The following is a 12800-nucleotide window of genomic DNA, read 5'->3' as shown; positions in this document are numbered from 1 at the left end:
TCTTTTTTCCTTTCTCTTTCTTTCTCGACTTTTCCTAAACACTTCCTTCTATCCTCATGACTTGGATCTCAGTGTCACTGTTCATCCTTCTTCCTTCCTATTTCTCCTAATTTTAATCAAGGTAAAAACTCCACAGATACCAGGACTGGAACCTGAAAAAAGGTTAAAATGATAAAGGAAGTGGACTTCATTACGTTCTGAAGAGTTCAGGCTCCTAAGTCTATGACCCCTTTCCTCTGTTCTCTCAGGGAGAACAGAATGAGCCACGCTCAGTCCTTACCTAAGCAAATCACTCCAGCATCCTCAGCATGATCGCAGTTATGATTTCCCCATCCTCCATGCGTGCAGTTCCAGAGAGCTGACTCATTTCCATGGCATACAAGATCATCAAACCAGATTGGTCCAGAACCTTCTCCAAAAGTAGCTGAACTAGAGAAACTGACAGCACTTCCACATTCAAGCTGTTTACAAACCACAGAAGCATGATTTATGTTGAAGTTATCATCACACACTGTTCCCCATTGTCCTTGGAATTTGATCTCTATTCTTCCTGAACACCGAGTCCCTCCATTCATCAGCCTCATCTCCAGATCAGACCCATCTAGAACAGAGAAAAGAGCAGAGTTTAGAAGTGATATTCATTCAGAAGTGATATTAGAAAAATTACTACAGATTTGAGATTTGATGCTGTTCTTAAAATAGTGCCTGAGTTTGGATGTTGCACAGCTCCACATATTGGAGAATTTTAATATGTTAAAATCCAGTTAACAGTTAGGACTTTCATCCACATCTACCTACCAAGGAAAATGTCTTACGGATTGAAATTTTTAAACTTTCTGTTTTGTTTTGTTTCCTTCCATTACTTGGACAGAAGTAAATACTTTTTATATAGAAATAGATAAGTTTGACTCAAATTATTTATTTAAAAAAACAGAAAAAAAAATAGGCCCATACAAAGAAGTAAATATGACAAACTAGTCATTTGTTGATCATTTAAAATCTTTCTTTCAACCTTTCTATAGTATAAATAGTTCACAGCATGAGTAATTGACTGAAGGTGAATTTGAAGAAATTATGGTAAGAAAGTAGAAAAAAGCAAAGCTAAAATGCATAAGCCAGCATGCTAGTTTACAAAAGCACCCTGTGGTGTACTAAATGCTTAAAATTTGAGGGAAAACATCAATCAAAATAATTCAGTTCTTACTCATTTCCTGTTTGAACCAAAGCTTTTTTTTCCCCCTCCCCAAAGCATCTGGTACCATTTTTAGCAACAAATAGCTTTTTCATAAAAAAATTTCTAACTATATACTATCAATTAGATTTTCTATGAGGACTAAAATATCTGAGAAAAGGAGAATTTGGATGAAATTTTAGAAGACCTGAAAAACACAAACTGCTGTGCTTGAACAAAATGTTTAGAAGCTCTTTTTTTTTTTTTGAAAAAGGAATTCAATTTTAAAAACTCTAAAGTCCAGGCAAAGACCTTTCCTTGGCAAGATTTTTTTTCTTAGGGGCAATTAATAGTAATAATTAATAAGAGCTCACAGTCGAAATATGCATAAACTGTTCTAAGCATATCACATATACTATCATTTTTAGTCTTCACAACATCTTTAAGCATTAGGTACTAATATCCCCACTTCAGGGATAAGCAATCTAAGCTTAAAAAATTGGCACAGGGTCAAACATCTACAACATTAGGTAGAGCCAGGATGTGGGGGAGAAAGCAGTCTAGCACCAGAGTCTCTCCTTTGACTGTTATGTTATATTGCCTCAATGCATGGGATAATAAAATATCTGAAGAGGTAGAGGCTTTGAGGATTGAGCATTAATTAGGGTGGAGAATCTCAGACAGGCAGACTCTGCATCCCTAGGGATCAATGGCTTTAGGGTCTTTTCTATCATTATGCTCCAGTTGGAGCTTTAGGTGTATAAACTGCAAAAGGCAAGTTGATTAACTTCATCTTTATAAAACAACAGAAAATAAGAGCTAAAAGTACTACTACACTGATGTCTTAGCTAAACAGCCGGCTCTACAGACAATAATTATGGTAAGAACTTGGTAAAATTTGCTATGATTTTAAGCTTTGCTATAGATGTTACTTTTGCTATTCTCTGTGTCTCTCCCCCTCATAATGATTAACAATAAGAGGGAAAAAGGAGGAGAAAGAAGAAAGAGAACTGAGAAAGAAGAAAGAGAACTGAGTCTTCAAGGTAATGAAGGGCAGGAAGCTATGAGGAAACTAACATTTCAACACTATTTCATACTAGACGATGTACCAGTAGCTTTACATGTATTATAGCATAAAGTCCTCAAAAACTGAAATTTGGAGAGATTTGACAACTTGCACAAAATCATAGCATTAATGAGCGATTGTGCTAGAATTTAATCCAGGAGTTTTCTAGATCCTCGCCTGTTGCTCCCATTACATCACAATGCCTGGTGGAGATCACTTCTTTTTATTGTCAGTCTTATGGGCAAGATGGTCGCTAAAAGAGAGACTGGGAGCGGAGAGGGCTGTATAAAGGCCAATGAAATGATCAAAGAGAAATGGGGAACCTGGAATCTGCACTGCCTCAGAAACATGACCTGGATTTGTCGGCAGAAAGATCTGAGATAAAACTTATGAAAATGTTTCACAAATTAAAACTATAATGTAAATGAAATAAATAGCATTGCACACTGGAAAGAGCAATTATGGTCTCAAAGAATCCTTCCTCCAACAAGAAAGGATGTATTAACACTAGGAATATTTGTTTCTTGATTCACTAAATTGATTATCAGTTATTGGAGAAAAGGATAATGAGTTATGGGTTAATGCATTAAAGCAAGATGTCATGGGAAAGTGGACAAGGAAGTAACTTAGATATCATGATATTTTCATGTAAGAATAGGAGGTTACAGTAAGATTCCTAAATATAAAATTGAAGGCAGTCACTTCCTCATTGATCATAGTGTCTAGAATCTCTTTTGATCTTTTTTTTTTGTTAAAAAAAATATGGGCTTTGTCGTGCTTTCTGGTCTGCTAGCAACAGATTGAGCAATTTTATACATGGACTAGATTATATAGGGAAAAGTGGCTCATGTTAGTTTTTAATCGATCTACATATTTTTTTCCCACCAAGCATTTCATGTTGAGGTTTTCACTAATGCAGTCTTACCTGAGCAGGTCACTCCAGCATCTTGTTGGTGAGTACAGTTATGCTTTCCCCATCCATTATGTTTGCAATCCCAAAGAGCAGATTCATTTCCACGACAAGAAACATGATCCATCCAAATTCGTCCAGAACCTGCACTGGAATTAGTCCATCCAGTGGCTTTGATAGAAATTGGACATCCGAGCTGCCTACAAATCACAGAGACCTCCTCCATGCTCCAGCCGTTATTACACACCGTTCCCCACTCCTCCTGGACTTTCACTTCCACTCTACCACTGCACTTGTTTTCACCAGCCATTAACCTCAGCTCCTTGTCTGTTCCTCCTGCAACAACGGGTTAAGACAGCAATTGGGCAAGGTCACAAGGAACAAGCTGAGAATTATTATTCTTTAGATTACTTATTTATCCTTCAAAATCATATTTCAGAATTGCTCCGGTCCCATCTGTGGAGCAATAGAAGAATGTAATTTCATAGGCATTCAAATATAAAAGTCAGTATCACAGACTTCAAAGTAAGCAATGACATATAACCAGTAATGCTAAGTAACACAATACTATATGATATCTTTATTTTATGGCTGGATATTCATAATAGTGGTGATTTATATAATCTCCAGGGAGAGTTTGCCAGTTAAATAAGATGCTACAAAATTTTATAAGGATGAGCTACATAAGTTTCTCAAAAATCTTAAAATCAATAGAAAGAAGTCTGATAGTAGATTTATGAGGATGAAAAGACCAGCTGTAAGAAATTGAACACCCATTTCACACGTATATGTGAAATAGCATGAATTTTAAAATAGTAGTTGAAATCTGACTGAAACATCTATTTCAATGAAAATTGAGATTCAGATATTTTCCTATTATTTTGTATCATAAAATAAACCTCTCTCCACTCCTCCTCCCCCCAGATCATATCAGCTGCCTCCTTGGCATTATTTTAGATTAACTTAGGAAGCTGTTTGTTCCATCAGCTTGGCTTCCCTCGATATGTTTTTAGATAAATGTTGACATTTGAATTTATTAATGTGTTCCTAATATTCCTTTTTGTCTCAAGAATTCTGAATTTTCTTCTCCTCTGTATTCGTCCCCATTTTTCAGCTAGACATTATTCCTAATCTTTAAGTAAAATGCATTTTTTTCCTGTGAGTTTATTTTATCTGGGGGGGAGAACCATGCTAATGTTTCAGTGTCCCATGGTTAGGTTCTTATTGAATGCGTTTAATATATGATCTTTTGTATCCATGGAGCATGTTACTTAGTTTTTAGATGCTACTCAGCTTTCAGGAGAATTACTTGCTTTTTAACAATTCTTGTCAGAGTGGGCTAAGGCTGTAAGCAAATTTGACAAAGTACTCACCAAGAGAACCGATGATGAAACTGGCACTGAGAAGTGAGACCACAACAACAGTGAAGGGACTCAAGCAGATGAAACATCTTCTACAGTCTGTGAAAAAAGAAACAGGGCAAAAATAGTCTTCCCAAAAAGAGACTTTGGAGAAAACGTTTGGTTTCAGAGGTTCAGGATTAACAAAGGAGGTCAACAGAAAATACTTCATTCTAAACGGCAAGGCAGACAGGAAAAATTCATACCCAGGATCATACAGTCTCAGTGAAATAGCTTCAAAAATGTTCATGTTTAAAGGCAACCTAGGGGTAGAACTTAAAACATGGAAAATTGGAAAAGCATCACTGACACTTAGTAGCGGGCAGCTCTCTGAGCAGGCAAAGGGAAGGTCTCCTGAGATTTCTGTATCCCCTGACCTCAGTATTCATCTGCTGATTCCCCCGTTTCCGTGTCCACCTGACCCACACTGCTTGAGGGCAAGTTCCATAACGAAATGGACTGTATCTATCATGTTCACCATAGTTTCACCGGTCCCTGGCACAGTGCCTGCCAAATAGCTGAACCATGCATTGATAAAGTGATGATATTTATGCCTGAAAAACCCAAATATTGGGCCTTATCATCTCTAGATACAGCATAAAACATTCCTTAATGTTGTTATTACTCTCATTTGTCCTTGTGACTCTAAAACAACACTAATTTAAAAGTAAAAATGTTAAATGATTTTAACATGACCATGTAATTCATGAAGTGGATTTTAGCACCCAGAGGTGTTATTCTGAATTTCCTCCAGGTAACCAACTTTCAATCAGTATTCATTTCTACAACTCTTGATTTCCTACTCAATACAGTTCAGTTAACTTCATTTCTGGATTTTATTTCATCTCAGCAATTTTACAAGATTGATGCCAACTTGGATTCTTCTCTCACATCTTTAAATTTGAATCTGTGGCAGATCAAAGGTGCTGTCATATAAGCTTAATGTCCTTTCCCATCACTTACTCTCCTGATCCCAATAACTTTAAAATCATATCAATTGACTATCAGAATAATTCTATATTCCATTAAAGGGTAAATGTAGAATAAATGAGAAACTTTTACCAGTAGATCCAGAGTCATCACGTGGCACCCTTCTGAATTTGTCCATTCCAAAGTTTTATGATATTAATGATTCCTAAATCTTCTTGTTTTATTCCATAGAAATGTTCTCCTAAAGAAGAGGACTGCCAAGAATTCTGAAAACCATCTCACTCTCACAAAAGTGGGAAAGCTACATACGGAGGTGGAGTCAATACAGAAAGGGAAGTCATTGAAAGAGCTGAGGTTTACTTTCACACTCATGTTTTCTTCAATCTGGGACATGAAACAACCAAAGAGAATTGGGAAACATTTCTAACAGATTTACAAAAAAAAAAAAAAAAAAAAAGGCCGCAGGGCGGGGAGTAGAGTACTCCTATACTGTTCTTGTTGAATTGAATATTTTTAATTTTTAAATTTTTGTACTAATATATTAGACACATAAAAAGTAGTAATTGTTATGTACTTACATTATATATTAAAAATCTAAAATAAAACAGGCAAAATATGATTAAATAATGTATTGTTATATATACTTTTAATATTATTTCCATCGTCAAATGCGCTTAATGAATAATTCTGTGTAGGTTGTCTACAGACACCATTAGTATTTCTTTTTTAATGGGATGGAGCACATCAATAGCATTAGCCATGATTATTACTGATCCCACAAATGGTGAAACAAAAATTAGCAAAACATGATTTTAGCTTTATATAACTCAAATTCAAGTAAGGGAAACACATATGACAGCAATAATGAACATAGATTTAAAGCACAGGGGGAAAATAATGGACAAAGTGGTCATATCCACTGGGAAAAAGGAAACAGTCAGAAAACACTTTCATTGTGAGGAGAGGCTTAAACTGTGTCTTAAAAAGTGAGAACTTTTCCAAAAGGATAAAAGATAAAGGGGTTTAAGTAATAAGAAAGAACACATACAAGTGAGTATATGCATGTAAAAATATGGAAACTTGAAAGAACTAATAGTTCCTCATAGCATAAATATTGTTAGGTATTAGTGATGGGTCATAAATGAAAGAAATATCTCCAGCCTTCCAAGGAGACGTTCACTATAATCCAGTCAACAAGGACACACTGGCTTCCTTTCATTTCTTGAGCATGTCAAATCTTTCCCTGTCTCATGATATTTCATATATATTATTTTTCACTTTGTGCTACCTACCAGTACCTTTCTCTGAGCTAACTCTTACTCATACTCTATTTCTCAGTCAAACATCACTTCATTAGGAAAATAACTCTGACCCTTAATTACACCAGAAAATATACACTCATGGTAGCCTGTACTTATGAAGATTGTCAATTATACTTTTTTATATTTATTGTTTATCTTACTTGCTAATCTTAAGATAACCAAGGATACGAACTGTCTTCTTTTCAACAAGACATACACTAGTCCCTGCAAGATGGCAGACACTCGATAGCACCTATTTTTTGTTGTAGTAAGTGCTGTTGATAACATTGTTATTGTTGCTGAGGTAAACAAGGGCTACATGAAGGGTTTTACATGCATGTTAAAGAATTTGAACTTTACATGGTAGACAAGTAACGATGTTAATGATTTTAAACATAGAAGTATCAAGACGTTTTGTCTTTTATATATCTCATCTTGGTGGCAATGTGGAGGATAATTGGTAGCCAGGATAAAAATGGAAATGAGAGCAAGTGTAAATGCAGTGAGAATGGAATGTTGTATCAAAAATCTAGTAAAAGAAGAGACTTATTGAAAAGGTATAGTAGGCGAATGGGAGGAATAGATTGGTGCAAAATTAAAAAGATAAATGAAAAAGATAGTTTTGCTTCTATTCAAGATGAAGAAATAGGAAGTGCATTTACCTTCCTACCTGGAACAACTAGAAAAACAAACAAAAGATGTGAAATGATGGTTTTCAAGACACAGGCAACAAAGAACAGTGATCCTCTGTATCCACGCCAACATTTGTTGTTTGGGGTCTTTTTGATAAAAGTTGTTCTCACTGGAGTTAAGTAATATCTCATTGTGGTTTTGATTCACATTTCCCTCATGATTAGAGATGTTGAGCATTTTTTCATATGTTTGTTGGCCATCACTCTATCTTCTTTTGAAAAGTTTCCGTTCATGTCCTTTGCCCACTTTTTAATGGGATTGTTTGATTTTTTTGTTGCTGATTTGCCTGCATTCTATATAGATTCTATTTATCAGCTGTTTATTGGATGTATATGCATGTAAAAATATGGAAACTTGAAAGAACTAATAGTTCCTCATAGCATAAATATTGTTAGGTATTAGTGATGGATCATAAATGAAAGAAATATCTCCAGTCTTCCATGCTAATATTTTCTCCCATTCTGTAGGTTGTCTATTCACTCTAATGTTACTGTTCTTGGCTATGCAGAAGCTTTTTAATTTAATCAGGCCCCTTTATTTTTGTTGCTGTGATGTGATTTTTGTTGCTGTGAAATAATTTCTGGGGTCTTCTTCATAAATTCTTTTCCTGGGCTGATGTCTATAAGAGTTTTTCCAACATTTTCTTCTAGAATTCTTATGGTTTCATGCCTTAGGTTTATGTCTATTATTCACTGTGAGATGATTTTTGTGAGTGGTGAGAGGGGCAGATCATGTTTCAGTCTTCTACATGTGGCTATCCAATTTTCCCAGCACCATGTATTGAATAGTGATTCTTCCCCCGTGCATGTTTTGGTCTTCTTTGTCAAAGATCAGATGGCAATATGAAGATGGTTTTATATCTGGGTACTCAGTCCTGCTCCATTTGTCTATGTCTCTGTTCTTATGCCAGTACCATGCTGTTTTGGTTACTATAGCCTTGTGGTATAGCTTGAAGTCTGATAAATGAATGCCTCCCAATTTTATCTTTTTGTTTAAGGTTTCTTTGGCTATATGGGGTTTTGTCTGATTCCATAAGAAGGATAGAATAATTTTTTCTAGATCTGTGAAAAATGATGTTGGTATTTTAATAGGGATTGCATTGAATAGGAAGGAATCCTCCCCAACAGGTTTTATGAAGCCACAGTTGCCTTGATACCAAAGCCAGAAGACTCAACAAAAAAAGAAAAATACAGACCAATATCCCTTATGAATAAAGATGCAGAAATTCTAAATAAAAATCACAGCAAACTGATTTCAGCTTCTCATCAAAAAATAATCCATTATGACCAAGTGGGCTTCATCCCAGAGATGCAGGAATGGTTCAACATATGCAAATCTATAAATGGGATAAACCACATAAATAGAAGTAAAACAAAGACCATGTGATCCTCTCAATAGATGCAGAAAAAGCATTTCACAAAATTCAGCACCGTTTTATGATAAGAACACTTAACAAAATAGGCATAGATGGGACTTACCTTGAAGTGATAAAAGCCATATATGACAAACCCACAGCCAACAATATACTGAATAGGGGAAAATTGAAAGCATTTTCACTTAGAACTGGAACCAGAAAGGTTAGGTTCCAGTTGATAGATAGGTTTCCCTCTATCACCACTTCTATTCATCATAGTGCTGGAAGTCCTAGCCAGAGCAATCAGACAAGAGAAGGAAATCAAGGGTATCCAAATGGGGGCAGAAGAGGTCAAGCTATCACTCTTTGCTGACAATATGATTTTATATCTAGAAAACCTCAAAGATTCTACCAAGAGATTACTGGAATTGATAAATAAATTCAGCAAGTCTCAGGCTACAAAATCGATTTACACAAATCAGTAGCTTTCGTATACATCAATCACATTCAAGCTGAGAATCAAATCAAAGATGTAATACCTTTCACAATAGCAACAAAGAAAATAAAATACTTAGGAAAATATTTAACTATAGAGGTGAAAGATCTCTGCAGGGAGAACTACAAAACACTGTGGAAGGAAATCGCAGAGGACCTCAACAGATGGAAAACCATATTATACTCATGAATTGACAAAATCAATATTGTTAAAATGTCTATACTACCTAAAGTGACCTCCTGGGTAACACACGCTGCTTTGTGTTGCCTCTTCTGAGTATTGTCAAGACTCTCCAATCCCAGTAATGCACCCTGGGATACCACTTCAAAGCTTCAATCCAGGTAAGAGGACGATAATTATTCTATGGTTCCCTAGGTTTTGGGAGTCACTGGGCCATCTGAATGTCTATGATTTGAGAAAGGACTCCTGCAATGAAGTTCCCCTCTGGCAGGATTATGCTGAGTATGTATTGCTGAGTGCTAGCCCAGAAAGCTGAGGAGTTAGAGGCTGCTATATGGGTTGGTGGCCCTGTCTGTACCATTCAATATGTTGTTGAATAGAACTTGGGAGAAGGAGATAATTCACTTTTCTCCTTCTTAGTGTCAGGCAGTCGCTCCAGGGTATCCCTTAAGGACCCATGCTTTGGGGGCTGGTGACCCCCTCCACTGCATCCCTTGCTGCTGTCACTGTTTACCCCCCAGCCACTCTAAGCTGATTGGAATACCCTGGAAAGGGAGACTTCAGCCCATGACAGGAACCACTTGGGACCACTAGGAGCTTGTCAGGTAGACATTCAAACGGGAAAAAAATCTTAGCCACCTGGAAATACAAGCCATTCTAAATGCTTTTGATTGAGCAAAAAAAAGGCAGGGGGCAGGGAAGGACTGATTATACTGTGGGCAGGGCTGTCCCAAGGAGAGGTTTCCTAGTGACACTGGGCCCCTTCTCCCCTCCCCCTTTTCCTTTTATCAACTAGACACAGAAACTAAGAAACAAGGTTTAAGGCAGCTAAAAGACCATAAAAGAAGGCTGGCATGTTTGCCAGGTCTAGCAAACATAATGCAAGTCCTAGATTATTTATTGATTTAAAGCAGATCCCTAGAGACCTTCTGGGGGACACACCCATCTGTGTTCCCAGAGAAGGCTTGCCAACCTCAGTCCCACAGCATATCCTGAAATGGCCCTGAGAAGCAGCTCCAGGCCCTCTCAGCTGTCGCTTTGGAGCAATCCTGCTCACACAGGAACCCAGAAGGAGACACACCTGTCAGTGTCCCTGCAGGCTGACCTTCTGACCTCAGTCCCACTATGGATCTTGAAACAGCCCTGTAATTCAGCTCCAGCCCCTCTCAACTGCAGTGTGACAGCAGACCAGCCCACCCAGGGATTCTCCATGAGACAAGTTCATCTGTGCATCCAGAGGCAGGCCTGGAGATCTCGGTGTCAGATATAGACCCTGGGAGTTACCCCCACTGCTTCTCCATTTGACAGCCCAATTTTGCCTGTTCTTCAATCTGGGATAAATTAAGGGTACTCATGATGGATGGCCACACCTTAATGCTGCAGTCCTATCCGTCAGGGCTCCATACTCAATGTCCAATATTATTAAAATTGCTGATTGTATTCAATCAACAAACCAGCAAGAATTTTGCTCTTAGAGAGCAAACATGTTCTTAGAGGGCTAACATGTTCTGTTCAGTGCTGATGTCAGCAGCCTCTCAGCCACAGTATGCCTCCACCTCTTAAGGAACTCAGTACATCTTTTTCAGGCTACTCATGAGGTATCTCAACAGCCTTGTCATCACACATAACCTGTGTAGACAAGATTTTTCTCCAGGAGCACAGGTATGACAGTACATTGATAGCTTCCTCCTCCAAGGAGATTCATTTGACAAATAAGTCCAATATTGTTTAGTTCTTTTTGGATTCTGGTGGCAGCCCAAATTTATAAATTTTACTTATAAACCAAGATCAGTGGAATGCTGCTGTTGTCCATTGTTAACCAGAGTGCCCCTGATAAAGGACAGGACCCAAGAAACCATACACTTGGCCAAACTTCAGGCAGAAATCTTAGCTCTGGATGCCCTGGCCGGTAAGTGGTCCTAATTTCACATTTATTATAAACTATTGCACCATTGCCCCCAATTTTTTTCCTGCAAGATAAACATTTCTCGGAGCCTCTCACCTCACAGATTCCCAAAATATATATCAAAATCACACATCTCCACATATACTAAGGTCACAATAAAAGTCTCACCAGGACACACCTTACTACCTTCAGAATTACCCACATTGCTGATAGTAACCAAGGCAGAAACAACTCAGAAAACACCATGCTGGGGGTTCTTGGAAGAGATGTCAGTGCTCCCCAAATTGATTCACAAATTTGGTGCAACCCAAATCAATACTCCACTAGGCATTTTTGTGGGGTAGAAATTGGCAAATTGATTTTGAAATTTGTTTGGAAATGCAAAAAACCTAGAATAGCCCAATTTGAAAAAGTGAACAAGTTGGAAGATTGACACTATTCTTCCTATTTTGAGATTTATAATAAAGCTACCATAAGGTAAGTGGTGTCATATTAGCATAAGATAGACATATAGCTCAATTTAATGGCATAAAGAGTCCAGAAATAGACCAACATATATATGGACTACCGATTTTTGACATAGAACAATATTTTGAACAATGGTACTGGAACAATTAGATATTCATGTGCTGTAAGATGGATTTCAATCCTCACACCATATACAAAATTAACTCAAAATGAATCATATATACCTAAATCTAAAGCCTAAAACTATAAAACTTCTAAGAGAAAACAGAGGAGAAAATCATCATGACCTTAGGTTAGGCAAAGATTTCCTAGATATGCCACCAAAAACATGAGCAATAAAATAAAATTTGATAAATTGGACTTCATCAAAATTCAAAAACTCTCCTCCAAAGTCACAAAAAATTTAAAAAAGAAGCCGAAACTGGAAGAAAATATTATCAAATTATATATCTGACAAAGCACTTGTATTCAAAATGTATAAGGAAGTCTCAAAACTCAATAATAAAAAAAAATCAACAGTGTTTTATAAATTGGCAAAAAAAATATACATACATGCACTTCACCAAAAAATGCACAGGATGGCAAAAAAAAAGCACGTTGAAAGATGTGTAACATTATTAGTCCATAGGAAAAGGCAAGTTAAATCCACAATGAGATATCACTAAATACTTATTAAAATGTCCAAAATTAAAAGGACTGACTACACCCAATGTTGTGAAAATGCAGGAGAAATGGAACTTTTATATAGCATTAATGAGAATGTAAAATGATGCCATTCCTTTTTAAAACAGTTTGGCAGTTGATTTTCTTTTTTAAACATTAAACTCTTTTTTTTTTTTGAACCTAGCTTTGTGGTTTTAAAGCTTGTGACTTTAAATGATCATTCCTTTCTTTGTTAGGAGAAGGCAACTCTAAGTAAACTAGG

General features: G+C 36.8%; 1 protein-coding gene across 1 annotated transcript in view; it reads right to left on the bottom strand.

Annotated features, from left to right (window-relative positions):
• CD163 (CD163 molecule) overlaps positions 1 to 5780 on the bottom strand; it is a 33992-nt gene extending 28212 nt beyond the window's left edge. The window contains exons 1-4 of the mRNA XM_045554416.1: positions 5610 to 5780; positions 4521 to 4607; positions 3163 to 3483; positions 281 to 601 (exon numbers count right to left, since the gene is read on the bottom strand). Of these exons, the coding sequence (XP_045410372.1) occupies positions 281 to 601; positions 3163 to 3483; positions 4521 to 4607; positions 5610 to 5655 (775 nt within the window). The 5' untranslated portion in view covers positions 5656 to 5780. The remainder of the gene's footprint in view (positions 1 to 280; positions 602 to 3162; positions 3484 to 4520; positions 4608 to 5609) is intronic.
• Between the last annotated feature and the right edge of the window lie 7020 nt (positions 5781 to 12800).

Source organism: Lemur catta, chromosome 6 (assembly GCF_020740605.2).
Source record: "Lemur catta isolate mLemCat1 chromosome 6, mLemCat1.pri, whole genome shotgun sequence".
Lineage (NCBI taxonomy): Eukaryota > Metazoa > Chordata > Mammalia > Primates > Lemuridae > Lemur > Lemur catta.
This window is presented reverse-complemented; position numbering and strand designations above follow the sequence as displayed.